Here is a 21,153-nt window from a genome sequence, read left to right on the forward strand (position 1 = left end):
AGATTTTGCCAGAGGCTCGACCTAAGTTCTAGGTGCCTTGTAGTTGTTTACCGACTTCCTGATGTGCACTCACTAAAAGTCATCATCTGAGAGTTGACCTCCACACTGGGAAGATAAAAATATAAAAAGCATAGTGATGCTCTCAGTCCTTATGCCTCCGCATATCTATCCTTGGGTTCTCACAAAAGTCTTTACAGCTCTTGATCCCTGGAACTCTATAAAGGGAGCAGATACTATTACCTGGTTCTGGGGGGGACATTTTTGAACAACACAATCAGAATTCCCTAAAGTTTTTGGTGGACTGTGCCGTTTTTTACCTCTTAGGTCCTTCCTAACAAGGATTTGTCTGTTAAAAATTTCACAAAGCCACTATTTTTAAACATAAAAATTAAAATTATGGAGTCTGATTTTTCAAAGAAATAGAAAGCTGTATATAATACATCATAAAAACTGTGACAGCTGCTGACCAGAAGAAATGTTCTTGATATTTTTTTCTATTTCAGAATCATCTCTAACACTTCTGTAAAGCTTCTGAATAATCTAAGAATATTTTTGTCAAATTCAGAATCCTGGGATTTCTTCCATTGTTTTCCACATAGATTGGGAAGTTATGTTGCCCACTGCTTCAGGTACAAGTTACATATAACCTAAAATTAGTCTGTAGCCAAGGGCAATAGACATCACAAAGCCAAACAGGTGTTGTCTGGGTATCTATCATTTGGGGTCATTTGTATCATTTTGGAATATTTACCTTTTTAAATTAGAAGTAAACTATATAGAAACAAAATCCCATGGGCCCTCTTTAACTTCATGTGTTGGTTGAAACTGTTGATCATATACTCTACTTAAAGTATATGTATCCATTGTCCTCTTCCATACAAAAATCTTTCATACAAAAAATCACTTTTCTATCTTAGAGAATGACTTAATCCTTCACCTATGCTAATTTTACTCTAATGTAACTAAATTAAACAGAGGTCACCCTTACTTACGGTCCTTAGCGTCAATGCAATTCTCATACTGGGACTGAGGGAGCTGATAAAAGGTAAAAATCAAGTCAGGTACCCATGCCAGCTTCGTCACTCTCTCTTTTGCCCCCAGGGAGCAAGCTAATTTTTGCCAATAAAAAGCAATTTCGAAATTAGACCAATATTAGAGGGTGACACACTCTCTTGGCAGATGCATTGAAGGCAATGAAAAATTTTCTTACTGAGTATGTCTAGCATCACCTGAATATCTTCTGAGCTAATCTTATGGATCATTAGTATTAACATGTCATTGACCAAATTTGGCAAAGTATGAGGCCCCATTCCAGATAAACAGAATAAAATAACAGGTGCTTTGAGTTCAAATTCTTTTTTTTTTTAAATGTTACTGTCTTCTTTTATTTTTTTTTAAGATTTTATTTATTTATTTGACAGAGATCACAAGTAGGCAGAGAGGTAGGCAGAGAGAAAGAGGGGGAAGCAGGCTCCCTGCTGAGCAGAGAGCCCGATATGGAGCTCGATCCCAGGACCCTGGGATCATGACCTGAGCCGAAGGCAGAGGCCTAACCCACTGAGCCGCCCAGGCGCCCCTTGAGTTCAAATTCTTAATAGTAACAGAGTATTCCAGTCTATTCTGCAAGATAATTCTGGATAGAGTGTCACTTAGAAAACATATATTTCAATAAGGATAGAGATGTATGACTTTATGCTACAACACACATGTGCGTACACACACACACACACACACACACACACACACACAAGGATAGTCACACTCTTAGTTTAGATACCTCTATCTCACCATGAAAAAGGACTATGTATGGCGTATCTTTGAGTCAATATAAAATAATGCCATCTGCAGTCTACTATAAGAAACCATTCTCATTCAACTGTAGTCATATTCCACACAATGTGAGCATGTATAGGTGTCCCTAAGTGAAGACAATTTGGAGCAATCAAAGCATTCTTTTGGTCTAATCCAGGGTTTCTCAACCTTGCCTCTATTAATATTTTAATATTAATTAAATATTCCTTCCCTGTGAGGGGCTGACCTCTCCACTGTAGGGTGTTTAGTGGGATCCCTAGCCTCTGTCCCCTAGATGCCAGGAGCATTCTCCAAATCACAACAATCAAAAATGTCTCTACGCACTGCCAAATGTCACCGGATAGGGGAGGGGAATCACCCCAGCTGAGAAGTACTGGTCTAATTCAGTATTATCATCTTGGGCGATTTCTGTTCTGCCTTTCAGAAGCCACAAATTTATAGTCTGAAAATTGCACAGTTCATTGTATAAATCTATCCCAGAAATCACAACAAGATGTTAAATTTCCAAATGGCAGCTTCAGTGGAACTGTGATGCACAGGCTTTATGGAGCTCTTTAGTTACATTTTAACAACTTTATCAGTTAAAATGCTAATTTGCGGGACACATGTTTTTCATTAGCGCTTTTACATTTTTGATGAAGTGTATAGGTAAAAATATATTCCTTTTTATGGTAATTATTAAATAATAACAATGGCTCTAAAAAGGAAATAGGTTTAGGATTTCACATCTAGTGTGTATTCAACACAGCTCACTCATAGTACATTCTCATTACATTTTTGCTGCCATATAGATCAAAATAACAAATCAGTCCTGTACAGAATCAGTATTCTCAAATTCTTAACTCTCCAAGCATCGGTATAATATGTGTTATGTCAACCAGTCATTTTTTAACTGCTGATTTCTATAAGAACCTCGAAATTTAGTCTTACTTAGAAATTGCTTATTCTGGTGGTGATACAGAATTTTTCCAAGGGCTCTGTTATCTCAATGCTTTTAAATGAACCCACCAAAAACTGCCACCTGTTTTAATTGATATGGTAGACTAAGTTTCTACCATTAAAAATGAGCAGAACTTTTTGGCATAGTTTACCTACATTTTGGTGACATTTAAATGAATAAAAATAGTGATTTCTAGAGTCTCCTTTTAGATTAAGGCATTCCAAAGAACAAAGACAGTGAAAGGTTTCCTTTACCTTCCTTGCACACATAAACACACTTAACTGTTTATAATCTGTCAGGGGAGTTTGTTTGCAGTTTGTCGAAACTTATATAAAAAGCTTTCTAAGTGGCCTTACCTAGTACTACCAAGGAAATCAACATCTGTGAATTCACATCCTTTTACTTGTATGAACCACATGTGTGTGACCGTGCTCAACAAAGGGTCCATTCATGAGATGTTAGGGAGAGTCAGAATGAGTAAAACAATTCCGCTCATTTGGGGTAAGCATGTGGGGGTCACGCTGCTGTGAGCTTTATGTGCAACAACAGGTGAGCTGGCTTGTCCTACTTCAAGGGGTAGTGGGTATTGGGTAGTGGGTAATTCAATTGTAGCTTTTCAACAATGATGACAGATTTTTTCCAGACTCAGTCATGCGGGTTCAGCTTTCGGAGTTGCATGGGAATGAGTTTTGATTAATTGTGTATATGTGTGAGTGTGTGTACATGAATATATACGTTTTATTGTGTGCATGTATCCTGGAGTGAATATACCATGGGAGATAGAAAAGGGATGTACCTTCCAGTCTGTTTTGTGACTAAACTTTACATCATTGTGCTTTATCTGAGTATTAAATTATGAAGACAATTATGCCAATTTGCAAATAAATAATGCACTCACATTTGTAGTCTTTTTGCACTAAAATAACATAATAATACAAACAGCGTTAAATAATGCAGACCTAAAATTGAGTTTATGCCCTCAATTCTGAGAAGGAGGGAAAGTGGCTCATGTTATCCAGACTATGAATCAACACAGTCTAAATTCAACAATGTTTCACATCGTCTAAGTAGACTTGACAGAAGGGGAGGAAGCAATTCTTAACATTTTTTAAATGGAAGGAGACTAGAGTTAACATAGACTTGGTTCAACAAATCACAATAATTAGCTGTAGTGTTTTATAGCTTTATTACTCAGTAAGGGATTTTTTTTAAATCTACCTCATCACCCACTCACTGCCCCTAAATAGGGCAAAAATAAATAATCATTTTTTAAAAACCTATACTTTTAAGATATAAGATAGGTTTTTTTTTTTTTTTTTCCCCTAAAGCCAGATTGTGTTGATAATCAGTAACACTTTGCCCTGGCATTTCCTTTATTCTACCTTGATTAATTCCTCAACTGCAGCAATTAGAGCTCTGTCTTGTGAACTGCATCTTCTAGATTTGAACCACCAAAATGTGCTTCACCAACATCACCTCATCAGCATGTTACTGGTTGAAAATCCACAATGTGCTACGAAATATTTCACAGGATGTTTCATTTCTTATTTGTCCTCCAAGACAACATCCAAAGTAGAGTTTCTCTTGGGTTTTTATAGTTGTTTTGTTTTTGTTTTGTCTTATTTTTCCAAGTGGCCCCTGTGAATCCATGAAATGACCTTTTGGAGTCATGTAGAAAACCTAACAAAAATACCCTGTCTCAGTTCTTTCTTTTTCCATGGTCCCTAGGAAGTGGGCTGGAGTGAAGTGTCTTCACATGGGTCTAGCTGCATTCTCAGTGCACCGATTTTATGAAGATACCAGAGCTGGAGAAATTCCTCTGGCATGGCATGGAAGCCAGAGAAGGGCAAGACGTTATCGTAATAGTGGTGGCTGATGGGCTGCTCATGCATATTCACAGAGAAAGGCCAGAAACCATAGATAGCAACCTCTTCACAGAGGCCCAGAGCCGCACTCACCAGAAAGAGTCCTGTGGACAGGCGCTTGGCATGTATTCCCCTACTTTTCCAGAACTTTCCAATGCTACGCAGAAAGTTGGGGTTGGCAAAGAGCACTGTTTGATTGGCACCAACATCTGACAGTGTGTAATAAACCCGGAGAGATGGCTCTGTTCCCGTCTTCATAGAGAAGGCAGGCATGTAGATGTAACTGTGGTTATAGATCTTCATGTTGTCCACAAAAGTCTTCCTGGACCACAGCAGATTCTGAAACCTATTATAGAGAAGAAGAGGCTCAGCTAAACCCTGAGAAAAGGAACTCATCACATTCCACTCTATTGTTCGTCTGATGGCCCTGATAGTTCACATTATCTCAGGGGAAAAAACGTGAAAGATGCTTCACTTATATTTAAAATCTTCCTTGAACTTACCAATTATTTCTCATCAAGTAGCTCGGCTTTCCCCAACCCCAACAGTCTTAAATTCAGGTTAAGAATCCTTAATGAAATTCCGTTTGAACTAAAATGTACTGTACATTTTGCTCTCCCAGAATTATTTGCCTGGAATGTAAAAATGGTTTAATACTCAAAAATTCACAAAGGTTGCTGGTTGTTGGATTGGATTTTTTTAAGATTTTTAAAAATTTATTCACCTGAGACAGTGAGAGCATGAGCAGGGGGGTAGTAGCAGAGGGAGAGGGAGAAGCAGGCTCTCCACGGAGCAGGGAGCTCAATGTGGGGCTTGATCCCTGGACCCCAGGATCATGACCTGAGCTGAAGGCAGACACTTAACTGACTAAGGCATCCAGATGCCCCATTGGATAGGATTTTGTTAAAAACTACTTGTGCAGGGGCGCCTGGGTGGCTCAGTGGGTTAAAGCCTCTGCCTTCAGCTCAGGTCATGATCCCAGGGTCCTGGGATTGAGCCCCGCATCGTGCTCTCTGCTCAGTGGGGAGCCTGCTTCCTCCTCTGTCTCTGCCTGCCTCTCTGTCTAATTGTGATCTCTGTCAAATAAATAAATAAAATCTTTAAAAAAAAAAAAAGCCTACTTGTGCAGTCTGATATAAGTACAGGACTGGTTTCTTCATCTGCAAATCAAAGGAACCACCTGGAAAATACTTCTTCCCATTGAAATTCTATGATCCTAGAAGTATTCAGATTATCTGACACTATATTGTAACTATAATATTACATGGAAAAAGAAGCACTTGTTACTATTATAAAATGACGCTGACAGAGTTGCCCATTTTGCTCGCTCCAAAGAACTCTACTTTCCTATGTTCTTCCAGTTTGAATTCCATAAAAAGAGGATCTCTGGTTCAATGTATTCAACTAAAATTTGTGGTATACATCTTCCGTGTCAGGCACAGGGGAATTAAAAATTTAATGACCCAATTTTTGTTCTTAAGAAATTCAGGTCCAAGTGTGGAAACAAAAATGTAAATGAGTACCACATAATGTTCTAAATGCAACAGTTGATATCTGTATACAGTATTGTGGGAATACAGATGAAAAAATAATCCTGCCTTAGGAGAAGAGTGGAGCCTGAAAAAGCTTCAGCGAGGGGATGACGTTTAAATACAGCTCCTGTCGGGGGACAACAGGAAGCACAGCAACTAAATGAGAAGAAACACTGGTCACAGGCTGGGGTGCACGGTGTCCTGGAACATTCATGAAGAAGAGCCTGTTTTCCTGGGCCACGGAGGCAGGAAGGGTGGAGGCAGTGACATGTTGCAAAAAACGTGGAGTATCTCTAATTTGTTTGTGGACTTCAGTCAGCGGTGATAGGGAAACTCACAGACGCTATTTGCATTACAAATATTTCCTCATCTGTTTAGTGGTCAATCTGTGTCAAAAAGGTAACTGGTGATCTGGGGAAGGAAGAGGCTGGTAGCTTGGGAGACCAGTGAGGAGGTTGCTGAGACAGATCAAGTATAAAAAGGGAAAAAAGACAAGGAACTACACTTAGGCTCTAGCAACTTTTATTCTCTTTCACACCGGGGTGTCACCTGTCTCATGTTACCTACAGATGGAGAACAATGCATGTAAGAATGGAATTGAGCCAAAACTTGCAGGGGAAAGTGTGGCCTGACACGTTGGCAGCATTCATCATAAATATGTGAAACTCAAACTCTGAATAAACAAATCCACAGGGTTTTCTGTAGCAATCAGTGTCCTTAATTCTGCCTGCCAAGAAAGGTATGTTCCGTAAGCCCCACAGAGGGAAAACTGCTCCAGGTTTCTTCATGTCCTTGACTCAGAAGCCTGCTTTAGCAATTTTCTCTGGGCCCTGACAAATTAAAAAAAAAAAAAAAAAAAAAAAAAAAAAAAGGATAACAAGGTTTGACAGGGTTTGTAAGTGGGATCACTTTATTCTAGAAGAAGTCATGGAAACACATTTAACCATATTCTGGGGCTAGACCAGCCTCGCCAACACAAACTCCTGCCTCTAACTCCAGTAGCCCGTGCTTAATAATTCTAGTCTCTCTGTTGCCCATCCCGATCTTCTGCTGTGCTCCTTAAAACATGAATACTTTCCCAATAATATGAACACACCCTGCAGGTAACCTCCTACTTCTTTTAAACCATGGGTCTCAAACTCCAGTTAGAATATCCTGATATTACAGCTTCCTGGGTTCCAATGAGTAATCCTGCTGAATGCGTAATCCAGCACTCCCTGGTGATTCTGGTGCAGGGGTCCTGTGGATAGACTTATTTAGTAGAAAAAGCCATCCATGTAAGTAGTCTAGCTCTCTACCATCTATCCCTCAACATCTCTTTCTTTACATCATCTAATTTTATCTTTGTTGTAATTCTAGCAGGAAGAAGTGCTCCCTCTTCCCCTCTGTGTTTTGGAACAAACCATTTCATATTTTCTAAAAAAATTCATGTTCTAAAGTGGATCTCGCTTCTATAAAATACTTAACCTCAGAGTGCCTGGGTGGCTCAGTGATCCCAGGGTCCTGGGATCAAGTCCCACACTGGGAATCTCTGCTCAGTGGGGAGTCTGCTTGTCCCTCTCTCTCTGCCCCTCCCCAGCTCCTGCTTATGTGTTTTTTCTTTCCCACAAAAATAAATAAAATCTTTTAAAAAACACAAACATTTAACCTCTCCCTCTATACCAAATTACTCCCTTCTGTCTTCTAAGCATGGTTAGAACTTGGTATGATGCAATTCTTTACATGCTCATACCATTCCCTGAGCTACATTCTAATTTTTTCATTTCACTATCAACATTCTAGAACAACTGGTCTACTTCTATCTGTTCCCTTTCTTATTTCCATTTCCTCCTGACTGCTGTGCAGAATGGCTCCTATTCCACAGTACTCTGCTGGTTAATGGAACTTACTCCTATTTTTGTAGTGGACTACATACTAATGAGAATTACAGACAGCTCCAGTAAAATCAAGGAAATTGATTTTATGTTCCCTGTCTTAAAGCTGACTGATTATCCTTGAAGAAGGCAGTCTTTCTTCCTTGAGTTTTAACTTTGAAAAGGAACATACACCTTGGATTTACCATAGCCTTGATTTTTTTGATACTGTTAAAGAACCAGCCTATATATAACATTTTATTATTTTTACCTACCCCATTTTTCATCAAATGACATTGTTTAAGAACTCCAATCAATTCAGTGCTTATTTATGGCACCCCTGATAGATCTAATGTTAGTCTGATCAAGAGCTTACTAGAGGTGGTTTGAATTCAACTAGAATTATAAGAGTAGTGCTCCTCCCCTTATCTCTCCAGCCTCATTCTCAGATACTCCTTATACCCTCACCCACTATTCCAGCCACCTCTGTATGTGCATCTGTCCACATCTTTTTGCACTGGTAGTTTCTTTTTGGCTTATCTATTCATGGCCCTGATAAAATTCTACCTAAACATCAAGACTCAAGCTTCTCCTTCTAAAGCTCATTCCTTCTTTCAACTTAAGCTTTCAAAGGAGGTTTCTTGGAACTTCTCGGGATGAACTGATTCTACCCGCCAAGACTGTGTACTCCTTGAAGACAAGGGACAAGTCTTACTTGTCTTCTGATTTTTACAACTTAGCTCAGAATAGTTGTATACTATACAAATGGAAAACTTTATTAAACTGAAAAAAGAAAATGAAATGAGATCAGCCAATGAATTATTAAAAATAGAAATGATTAATACATAATGAAAATGGGCATGAAATAGGAAAATATACCAATAAAAATAGAAATCACAGAAATAAAGCGCACTACAAATTGCATACATGATAATAAAGAGAAAATCATTGAAATTTTAAACAGTTACTATCAAGCTAACTAACAATTTGAAAATTGGATGGGGAATAGATTTATATTTGACAAGAAAATTTCAAAATAATTTCAAGATAAGTAAGATAAATATTTATAGTCTATATTACAAGAAAAACTAAACAACTGCAAATTTATCAGCCACTTGCAAATTATCTTTCTATAAAAGAAAATACTGCCAAAATTGATTACATGAAGATACAAAATTTCATTGCCATGAAAATAAGAAAACTAAAATAAAAAGGGAATGACTCTGAAAAGTATTCTCAACAAATATAAAAATAGAAGCTCAATACTGATAACATTAAAGTGTCTAAATATATTGATATAATGATATGAAAATGGACAAAAACACAGATAAGGGACAAAAACACAGATGCAAGTAATAAAAAATGTTAAATGTTCATTTTCAGAATGCCACTCAAGATGCAAACTGAACAGAAAAAAGAAAGGTAACGGTTCAGTTCTCCCCTCTTCCAGCAAATTTCTAGAAGTGAAAGAAAAAATATTTTTAAAGATCTACATGTACCCTGAAAAAAGGAAAAGAAGGGAAACCCTCAATGAATCCCCAAATCTGTTTACCTCTGAAAAACAGAATGCTTACAGAAAGAAACCAGAATATAGCTAATTTGCTGAGCACTGCTCTGGAACGTAGCAGTGCCGTATGCCTAACGGCAGAAGATACTGAGAAGCTAGTCGTCTTGTAACAATCAACAAGGCAACTGTTTACATTATGCGGCAGGAGAGACATCCAAGTGGACTGAACCCTAAAATCCTGCACTGATCAATTATCACTCTGGTTAGCAGGGAGAGAGTATCAGCCTCTACAGAGGAACAGTGACTGTGTGCCCAGAGGTGGCCCAGCTGTGGGGAAACTGAGATTCTTTTCAACTTGCACAATATTGGCCGCCAAGCTTATAATTCCCAAGTAGAATACTGACACTGGCCCAAGAGAAAAGACGCCATATAGATAATGACATTTGGGAACCACCCAAAAGAAAGCCACTTGTTACCTTCTCAACCAAAATTAAAGCCTAGTCTGCACAGAGCTTCCAGTTGGTAAACAAGAACAGAGAGCCAAGATCAGAAGATACCAAAGGAAAGCCTCCACCAGGAGAGTCAGAGAGCAAAATTGAAGAATAAAGAACTCAGAGGAAACCAATGTTATTCAAGGGCCAGAAGAAAACTCTTAAAATCTGTAATTAGCTTGTTTAGAAATATTAATAGGTTATTGGATCCATTAATAAAACTAGGATGCCATAAAAAGAAAAGAACATTTAGGTAACAAGAAACAGCTCTTGGTGATTTAAGATAATTGATGGATTCTGGTAAAGGAAAATAAATAAAAATAAAAATTCTGGTAAAGGAAATCTCCAGGAAAAGAGCTACAAAACATGCCTAGAAATTTATCAAGCAGATTTTAGTGAAAGGAAAGGGCGCTTCCTGGAGAGTTGTCTCAACAACAACAAAAAGTGTCTCTGATAGACTCCTCTGATAGATGTTGACAGTATTGAAAGAAAATTTGCAGCTCTCACTGGATTCTGGAGATGAATTAGTGACTATTTCATGGAAAGCCTGTATTTGCTCTGGGGAAAAATTAAGAGGAAAAAAATTGAGTTGAACAGGATATCAAATACTCAAAAAATAGACTTTTTGTCTCAGATGTGAATTATTATGTAGACAATAAGGTAAGCACTATTAATTTAATTGTGATATATCTTAATTGAGAAGTTACGAAAGGGTAAGTGTGTATGGAGGAGTGCTGAGTGGCACTTTTTTTTTTTTAAGATTTTATTTATTTGACAGAGAGAGATCACAAGCAGAGAGAGAGAGAGAGAGAGGAGGAAGCAGGCTCCCTGCCTAGCAGAGAACCCGACGTGGGACTCGATCCCAGGACTCTGAGATCATGACCTGAGCTAAAGGCAGAGGCTTAACCCACTGAGCCACCCAGGCAGCCCAGGAGTGCTGAGTGGCACTTTAAGAGAAAAAACCTTTATTTTTCTGTAAGAAATCAATAGATAAACTGAAAAAGTTTAAAACTGTAATTAAGCATGCTGCTTTAAAATGCAACAAGAGAAAAATCAGCTAGAGAATTTGAACATTTTGGAACATTACTTGGGGGAATGTGAGATAAGAGTTTGCTTCTTGCCATTTTAAGCTTTGCCAAACTACTTGATTTTCAAAGTGTATATAGCAAAAACTGATTAAAATTTAGATATTCACAAATCTATAGAGAGTCTTCAAATAAAAAGTTTATTATTTTTAAACACAAAAATTTCTAAAAAGGATCACACATCACAAAATATATATATGTATATATATAAAAATATATTAGAATGATTATACAGGTCATAACACCTGATCTAAAATGAAAAGTCAACAACCCAAAGATACACACATGGCACTGAAAAAAAATTTTTTTATTTTTTAAAAGATTTTACTTATTTATTTTTGAAGGAAAGAGAGTGGGGAGAGAGAGAGAGAGAGAAAGAGAGAGCAAGCACAGGGAGGAGGAGCAGAGGGAGAAGCAGACTCCCTGCTGACCAGGGAGCCCAATGTGGGACTCGATCCTAGGACCCTGGGATCATGACCAGATGCTTAACCAACTGAGCCACCCAGGTGTCCTGAAAAAAAAAAAAAATGTTTTTAAGTGTATTTCAAGTATGTCTTTAAGGGGGAATCTATCAGTATTTGCAGATGATATAATTACCTGTCTAGAATATATATAAGAGAAGCAATTGGAAAATGATTTGTTGGAACTAATAATGATATAGAAAGCATAGTTTTTAAAAATCCATAGCTAAACCAGGCATAGAAAAGAACTTCCCCAACTTGATAAAGAATAGTTACAAAAAAATCTACACCAAGCATCATACTTTATGGTGAGAAACTTGAAACTTACCTATTATGATCAGTAATAAGTCAAGGATGTCCCTTCTCACAACTACTTTTCAACATTATACTGGAAGTCACTGCTAATACAACTAGACAAGAAAATGAAATAAAGATACACAGTTTGGAAAGGAATCCATAAAACTGTCTTTGCAAATATAGTCATTGTCACACAATATCTATGTAGAAAATCTGAAAGGATTTTAAAAAAAGCTTTCTGGAACTAGTAAGCAATTAAAGCAAGGTGGTAGGATATGAGATTAATATATCAAGTCAGTTGCTTTCCTAAATATAAATAATAAGCAAGTAGAACTTGAAATAAAAAATACAAGATACTTGGGTGGCTCAGTTGGTTAAGCATCTGCCTTTGGCTCAGGTCATGATCCCAGGGTCCTGGGATCAAGTCCCATATTGGGCTCAGTGCTCAGTGGGGAACCTGCTTCTCCCTCTCCTTCTGCTGCTTCCCCTGCTTGTGTGCACACTCTCTCTCTGTCAAATAAATAAAATCTTTTTAAAAAAGAAATAAAAAATAAAATGTCATTTATATTAGCAAAACTCAAATATGAAATACTTAGGTATAAATCTAACAAAATATGTAGAAGACCTATGTGAGGAACATTAGAAAACTCTGAAGAATGAAATCAAGGAACTAAATAAATGAGATTTTGAGAGATACTACATGTTCATGGATAGAAAGACTCAATATTGTCAAGATGCTAGGTCTTCCCAACATGATCTATAGATTCAATGCAACCTCATTCAAAATCATAGAAGGTTATTTTATGTATGTCAACAAACTAATTCTGAAATTCATGTGGAGAAGAAAAAGATGTAGAATAGCCAATATAATATTGAAGGAGAAGAACAAACTTGGAGGACTGGCTCTACCCAACTTTAAGATTTACTATAAAGCTAGAGTAATCAAGATAATGTGGTATTGGCAAGAGAATAGACACATCAGTAGAAGAGAAGAGAAAACCCAGAAATGACCCACATAAATATAATCCGTTTATCTTTGACCAAGGAGCAAAGGAAATACAATGGAACAAAGATAATGTTTTCAAAAAATGGGTGTTGAAACAAGTGGATATCCACAGGCAAAAAGTTGAATCTAGACAGAGAATTGATAGCCTTCACAAAAATTAACTCAAAATGGATCATAAATGTAAAATGTAAAATGCAAAACTATAAAACTCATTAAGATAAATAACGAGAGAACCTAGGTGACCTTGGCTGTGGCAATAATATTTTATATACAAAATCAAAGGTATAATCCATGAACTATACAATTGATGAACTGGAATCCATTAAAATTAAAAACATTTCTGTGAGAGACAATATCAAGAGAACAAGAAGACAAACTGCATCCTGGGAGAAATATGTGCCCAAAAGACACAGCTGATAAAGAACTATTATCCAAACTATACAAAGAACTCTTTAAATTCAATGATAAGAAAACAAATAATTCAATTTAAAAATGAGCCAAAGACTTCAACAGACACCTCACCAGATGTCAAATAAGTATATGAAAGATGCTTCACATTGTATATCATCAGAGAAATGCAAATTAAAACAACAATGAGATGCTATTACTAGACATCCATGACAATGGCCAAAATCTAGAACTCTGCCAAAACTGAATGCCTGTAAGGATGTGGAGCAACAGAAACTCTCATTCATTGCTGGTGGGAACGCAAAATGGTACAGTCACTATGGAAGACAGTTTAGTGGTTCTAAACTGTCCTCCTATGTGATCCAGCAATCCTGCTCCTTTTTATCTTCCCAAAGGCATCGAAAACTTAAACCCACGCAGAAATCTGCACAAACATGTTTATAGCAGCTGTATTCAAAACTGCCAAAACTTGGAAGCAACCAAGATGATTTGCTAAGGTGAATGGATAAAGAAAATGTATTATATCCATATAATGGAATATTATTCAGCACTAAAAAGAAATGACTTATCAAGCCATGAAAAGACACAGAGGAAACTTAAATGCATATCAGTGAGTGGAAGATGCAAGGATGGTTCAACATTTGCAAACCAATCAATATGATATATAAGATTAATAAAATGAATAATAAAAATCATATGATGATCATCTCAATAGATGAAGAAAAAGCATTTGACAAAATTCAACATCCACTTCTGATAAAAACTCAAAAAGGAAGGTATAGAGAGAGTGTACTTCAACATAATAAAGGCCATTATGAGATACTCACTGCTAATGTCATTCTCAATAATCCAATAATCCTGATCTCTAAAATCAGGAACAAGACAGGATGCCCAATCTCACCATTTTTGTTCAAATTAGCATTGGGAGTCCTGGCCAGAGCAAATAGGTAAGAAAAAGAAATAAAAGGCATCAAAATTGGAAAGAAAGAAGAAAAACTATCACTATTTGCAATGACATGAAACTACATAAACCCTAAAGACTCCACCAAATAACTGTCAGAAACAAATAAATTCAGTAAAGTTGCAGGATACAAAATCCATATACAACAATCCATTGCATTTCTTTGCACTAACAAAAACCATTTAAAAGAAAAATATTAAAAACAATCCTATTTACAAGCACATAAAAAAGAAGAAAATACCTAGGCATAAATTTATCCAAAAAAGTGAAAAACTGATCTATGGAAAACTACAAGACATTTACGAGGGAAACTGAAGAAGACACAAATAACTAGAAAAATATTCCATGCCCATGGACTGGAATAATTAATATTGTTAAAATATCTACACTATCCAAAACAACATACAGATTCAATGCAATCTCTATCAAATTCTAATGGTATTTTTCACAGGAATAGAACAAATAATCCTAAAATTTGTACAGAAGCATCAAAGACCCCAAATAGCCATGTAATCTTGAGGAAGAAGAATAAGGCTGGATGCATCATGCTCTGATTTCAAAGAAAAGCTACAGCAATTAAAACAATATAGTACTGGCAAAAAACAGACCCAGAGATCAATGAAGCAGAATAAAGAGCCCCAAAATAAACCCATGCATACATGGTCAATTAATTTACAACAAAGGAATCAAGAACATATAATAGGGAAAGAACAGTCTCTACAACAAATGCTATTGGGAAAACTGGACAGCTACATGCAAAAGAATAAAACTGGACCACTATCTTCCATCATACATAAAATTAATAAGATAATGAAATAAAGACTTGAACTTAAAACCTGAATCCATAAAACTCCTAGAAGAAAACATGAAATAAGCTCCTTGACATAGGTCTTGTTGATGATTTTTTGAATCTGTCACCTAAAGCAAAAGCAACAAAAGCAAAAATAAACTAGTAGGACTACATCAAACTAAAAAGCTTCTGCACAACAAAAGAAGCCATCAACAAAATGAAGAGCAATCTACTGAACGGGAGAGCATATTTGCAAATCATTTATCTGATATGGGCTAATATCCAAAATATATAAAGAACTTATAACCTTGGTAGAAAAAAAACAAAATCTGATTTTAAAACATGCAGAAGATCCGAATATACATTTTTCAAAGTAGACTTAGAGATGGCCAACAGGTACCTGAAAAGATGTTCAACATCATTAATCATTAGGGAAATGAAATCAAAACAAGAATGAGATATCACTTCACACCCGATAGAATGACCATTATCAAAAAGACAAGAGATAACAAGTGTTGGTGAGAATATGGAGGAAATAAAATTCTTGTGCACTGTTGGTGGGAGTATAAATTGGTGAAACCACTATGGAAGACTGTATGGAGGTTCTTAAAAAAAATAAAAATAGAACCACCAAACTATTAAAAAGATATATGTACCCCCATGACCACTGCAGCATTATTTACAGTAGCCAAGATATGAAAATAACCTAAGTGTCCATCAATGGATAAATGGATAAAGTTATTGTGTAATCATATTATATATAATAATGCATATATAATTCAGCCATAAAAAAAAATAAGATCTTGCTATTTGAGACAAGGAGAGACCCGAGGGCATTACACTAAGTGAAATAAGTTAGACAAAGAAAGACAAATATCGTATGATCTTATATGTGGAATCTAAGGAAAAGCAAAAAACTCAAGCTCATAGATACAGAGAACAGATTGGTGGTTGCAAGAGGGGAGGGGTCAGGGATGGAAGAAGTGGTTTGTTTGCTGGTTTGTTTGTTTTTATTTTAAATAAGTTGAATAAAAATGTTTTAAAACTGACAACATAAATAAATCAGAATCATAAAATAAAACACCATATAAAAAGACCAGGCAGATTTGATAAAGAACCAAGAGGAAATTCTGAAACTGAAAAAGACAGCCTTTAAAAATAAATATTTTACAAAAAGATTAAACAGTAGATTTGATAGAATCAAAAAGAGAATTAATGCACTGAAAGATAAATCTAAAGACATTACCCAGAATGACACCTGGGTAGAAAACATGAGAGTTATTAAGAGACAGAGAAGATAGAATAAAAAGATCCAAAACATGTGTAGGAAGAGTTCCCAAAGAAGAAAACAGAGTGAATGGAAGAAAAGCAATATTCAGAGAACAAATGTATATGTTTTAAAACCAATGTAAAGTAGGTACAAATAAGGAAAGTGAGATGGGGAGATGAGTAGGGGATGGGCTAGTTGGATGATCAGCATTAAGGAGCGCACTTATTGTGATGAATACTGGGTGTTGTAAGTGACCAATCACTAAATTCGACACCAGAAACTGATGTTACACTGCATGTTTACTAACTGGAATTTAAATAAAAAATTTGGACAAAAGTAAAAATAAAGAAAAAATTTTTAAAAAGTCAATTATGTCTAAAACATACACCACAGACACACACACAAAAGAAAGCGAGGTGGTTATTAAGTAACATTCTCTTTTCTAGCATGATTAAAGTAAATAATACCACTAAAAAACAGTAATATACAAACAACACAAGAGCCTGGGTGGCTCAGTCAGTTAAGTGTCTGCCTTTGATTCCGGGTCTTGGGATGGAGCCTCACATTGGGCTCCCTGCTCAGTGAGGAGTCTGCTTTTCCCTCTCCTTCTACCCCTACCTCCTGCTCATGCTCTCTCTATTTTTCTCTCTCTCTTTCTCAAATAAATAAATATCTTTAAAAAATAAAAGCAAGTAACAGAAGAGGAAAACAGACAATGACATAGAAATGTCAAGTCTGAGATGAAGAAATTTAAAGGGCCAACATACATATTAAAATGTGTACAATCTCACCAGCATTAACATTATAAATTTATAACAATTTTTAAAATCATACCAATTAAAGCTACAGGAAAATTACAGTTTTCCACATATCCAATTGGTAGAAATTAAAGGACATGATAATACATACTAGAGTGTAAGAAGTAAGTACTTTTATGCTTCAAATTGGAGCAGGAATTATTTCAAACAGCTAGGAAGATATTTTGGCATTTTCAATATGAACACTCATTGACTCAGCACTTCTGTTTCTCAGCAGGTCCCTTGGATATTTACAGAATAACCTCTCACTTCTCGTTGATCTTGGCTACTATATTTGACCTCAGAGAAGCCTTTTCTGACCACCCCATCTCTCACCTTTGTTGCATTTCTTCATCCTACCTACCACTACATGACATTTTATCATACATGCATGTCTTTTTTTTATTGTTTGTATCTTTTTGAATGTCTACAAGGAGGACTTCATTTATTGATAGATCCACAACATCAAGAATGGTGCCTGGAATACGGCACTAAGTAAATACTCATGAATGTTTGCTGAAGTGTACAGAAAATTCAAAACAACCTCAATGTCCATCTCCAATAGTGTTACATCTATAATTTATGGCAATTCTTTTAACAACACAATTCCATTTGTATTGACATGAAAATATTTCCAAAACAAAATGTTATATAAAAAACAAAAAAGTTTTGGAATTAATACTGAAATTTACATAGTGTATTATCACTCAAGATAAAGATATATATTTTCTATACTTACATGTACTTGTGTAAATGCATGGGAAAATATTGGAAGGATACTCATGAAGCTGAAAACAATGGTTATCTCTAGGGAGAGCACTGGTTATGGGGGTGCAGGTAGAGGGTCAAGGAAAACTTTAACTGTGTCTGGAATGCTCTCATTCTTTAGAAGTTGATATATTTATGTTGCTACTTGAGTTATTAAATATTTCGTTTAGAAAGGTCAGTCTCCTTAGTTTTCACATAAATGCGAAGTAAAACAATCATGAATTTCTAGTTCACTCTTTCCAACACAACAAAAAGTTAGGAGTGGGTTATTTTATTCATTAAGTTTTAAATAATATTATGATATACTCTTTGCAGTATAAAACACATTTATTTTAAAAGGCACAAATGTTCAAATTAATTTCTGTTATTTCATTAAAAGTTCATTTCTCTTACATAGATTTGTTCCAATGTTGTCCTCTATAATAATTTTATTTGAACATTTTCCTTATTATTTATTTCCTGTTCAAATGTTCCAGCAATTTTCCAGTAGGTCAACTCATTTCCGCATATTATTTACTTGCTTTTCTAATATTTTGGACCATTTGCCATATTCATGGTCATTAACTGTCATTTTTCGGTCTCTTTGTGCAGCTGTTTGTTTACCCAGCTGTTGCTTCCTTTTCCTTTGTCAATGAAAATTTTGTGTTGGTCCACAATACCTTCCTCCCCTGCACCTTCTCATCCTATGGGGGTGGCTCTTCCACAGGAAAATACTTTACCAGATCGCAAACAACACATTCTACCAAGCTATTCCATTTGTACATAGTACATATTAAAATACGCCCTAAGAATGCAAAGTTTTAAAATATTTTCACAGGGGGGTTTCCAAACCTAGATCAAGGACGTTGCTAAGAGGAGAGAAATAAGACAGACCTTTCAGAGATGGATATAATCTGAACTGAATTTTGAAGAATGAGTAGAACGAGCTGTGTAAACAGAGTTGAGGGGGAAAGTATGCTTGTCTGACAGAGTATTGTGGGCAAAGGCACAGAGGTGAGAAAGGTGGTATTCAGGGAAATGTAAACAATTTAATACAGTGAAGATTTAGAGCCTTGGGAATAGTTAGAGATGAGGGACAGGACAGGATAAAAGAATGATCTACTGCTAATCAAGGTTGATATTTTACCCATATGGGAAAAGGGAGACTAATTAGCATTCATTAGTCTTTGAAAGAAACGGTTAGGCAGTGTCTCACCACTCAGGCTATAGGGGAGGAAGAAAAAGCTGACTGTGGTGATGGGGATAAGCAAGGCTGATCTTCAGCTGGAAAGCAATGGTGAGGAACATAGGGCAGTGTCCATTCTGGTTTGCTATGAATTCTGTACCAGTTGTTAAATATGTATCCCATCTAGGTGTGAAAGTGATTTTAGTTTGGGGGCCCGGGTGGCTTGGACTTCTGGTGGTTCCTTTCATGATGATGTGAATTACAACAGGAGAAGGTAGTTTGAAGGAAATATTATTGCCCAGTTTTGGACATGCTGAACCCCAGACACGAGATCACCCAGAAGAGCCACTTGCCAGCATGCAAACCACTGACAAATTATAGCATTGAAATGGTGGGCAAAGGAGGCAGAGTTGTAGCAAAGGGTAGGTTGGCTGGGAGGTGAGAGAAAAACCAGAAGAATCTTCAATAACAGGAGTAAAGAGTTACCAAAGTTTATCAATAGTGAGAAATGATGAGGAGAGATCAAGGGAAGTAAAGACAGAAGATACTCCTGGAATATTTAGTAACATGGAAATTTTCAGTGGCATGTGCTACTTCTGTGGAAATCGGTCTAGATCATGGGTTAAAAACTCAATTGTGCCCAGGGACCCAGCAGATTGGGATAATATGTGAAGGGACCAGGCCTAAGACGAGAGAGTGTGGGTCTGAAAATGGAATGTACATGTCTCATCTAAAGAATTTCAGAGTAAAAATGAAACAAGGTAATAGCCAAGCAAAACAATTATGATGGCCAGATTTGGCCTATTGGCAACAAGTCTGATGTCAAACTTATTCCAAACTCCAAATGAAGATGAGACCATGGAATCACAAATCCCTCTGAAGCAGATAAAGAAAAAATATGTAGTAGATTTGTTTATTTATGACACTAGTGAGAGTGGGAGATAAAAACCAGAGGACCTATAATCAAATCACAGGAATAATCAATACATTCTAGTATAAGATTCTTGCTTAACACAGGTTATCTTATTTAAGCCTTGTAGTAACTCTGTGAAGAGGGTGTTATGCCTTTTCCGCTGTTGAGGAAACGGAGCGTAAGAGTGGTCGTGCACTCAAGTGAAGTTTCACAGCTACGATGCTGAATGCAGATTCTGGATCCCAGCTCAGCACAATGTGATTTTTGAGTCAATGCTCTTTTAGTTATACTGTGCGGCTTTCCTCTGAGGGGGAGACAGATCTCTCCTGTCTTATATAAATTAATTTACCTGTGATCTGGGTTCCGACCCTTTGCACCTTCTCTGGCCACATTATCCTTCTTTTATCGCCTTTACCTTCATTCACTCTTTTTCACTGGCCCTTCCCCCCACATAGGCTCTTGCCTAAGTCTCCTTCACTGGAAACAAAAAACTAACAACAAACAAAAATTCCCTCAAAAGTACATCTTTCTATAGCTACTTCCTGATCTCTTTCTTTCCATCCACAGTTGAACTCTTCTTAAATCTCCCATACTTTCTGGGAGATTTGTTCACTTTCATTACCTCAACTAGGACTCAAACCGGTAATGGGTAGAAAATATTTTAATGACACACACTAGAATCCCCTGTGGAAAAAGAATTCTCTTTGTTTAGGTATAGTGGTTGCTTTGGGTATGGGCTGTGGAGTCCCAAGAGCATGTCCCAATAGCAGAAAAGGAAGTAAGTGATAACCAAGTTCTTCTGCACAAGTAGTTAACAGGAATTTGAAGGCAGGGAGAAGGGAAAGGTGGGATGAAGGGAGAAGGGGTAATGACATCCTGGGAGGTTAGAAACTAGACGAACACAGATGGGATTCTGTGATTCTTGGTGATGGAGTAGTGAAATCATTTTAAGAAAACAGATGCCTAAGGGTGCCTGGGTGGCTCAGTTGGTTAAGTGTCTGCTTTTAGCTCAGGTCATGATCCCAAGGTCTTGGGATCGAGCCCTGCTTTTCCCTCTCCCTCTGCCCCTGCTAGTACTTTCTCTCTCTCTCTCTCTCTCAAATATGTAGAATCTTAAACAAAAAAGAAAGAAAGAAAGAAAAAGAAAGAAAGAAAGAAAGAGAGAGAGAGAGAGAGAGAAAGGAAGGAAGGAAGGAAGGAAGGAAGGAAGGAAGGAAGGAAGGAAGGAAGGA

The 21,153-nt window shown here is 36.7% G+C and overlaps 1 protein-coding gene across 2 annotated transcripts in view; it reads right to left on the reverse strand.

Moving 5' to 3' along the window:
* Positions 1–4,350: 4,350 nt before the first annotated feature.
* The window catches only part of LOC111159987 (ST8 alpha-N-acetyl-neuraminide alpha-2,8-sialyltransferase 1), a 140,080-nt gene continuing 123,277 nt past the window's right edge, over positions 4,351–21,153 (reverse strand). The window contains exon 5 of one of the 2 annotated variants that reach the window (XM_022522721.1): positions 4,351–4,963. In XM_022522721.1, the coding sequence (XP_022378429.1) occupies positions 4,477–4,963 (487 nt within the window). In that variant the 3' untranslated portion in view covers positions 4,351–4,476. The remainder of the gene's footprint in view (positions 4,964–21,153) is intronic. The other variant, XM_022522722.1, reaches the window with a different exon arrangement.

The sequence above is a fragment of the Enhydra lutris genome, unplaced genomic scaffold, assembly GCF_002288905.1.
Source record: "Enhydra lutris kenyoni isolate GAN:26980312 unplaced genomic scaffold, ASM228890v2 scaffoldscaffold72, whole genome shotgun sequence".
Classification (NCBI taxonomy): Eukaryota; Metazoa; Chordata; class Mammalia; order Carnivora; family Mustelidae; genus Enhydra; species Enhydra lutris.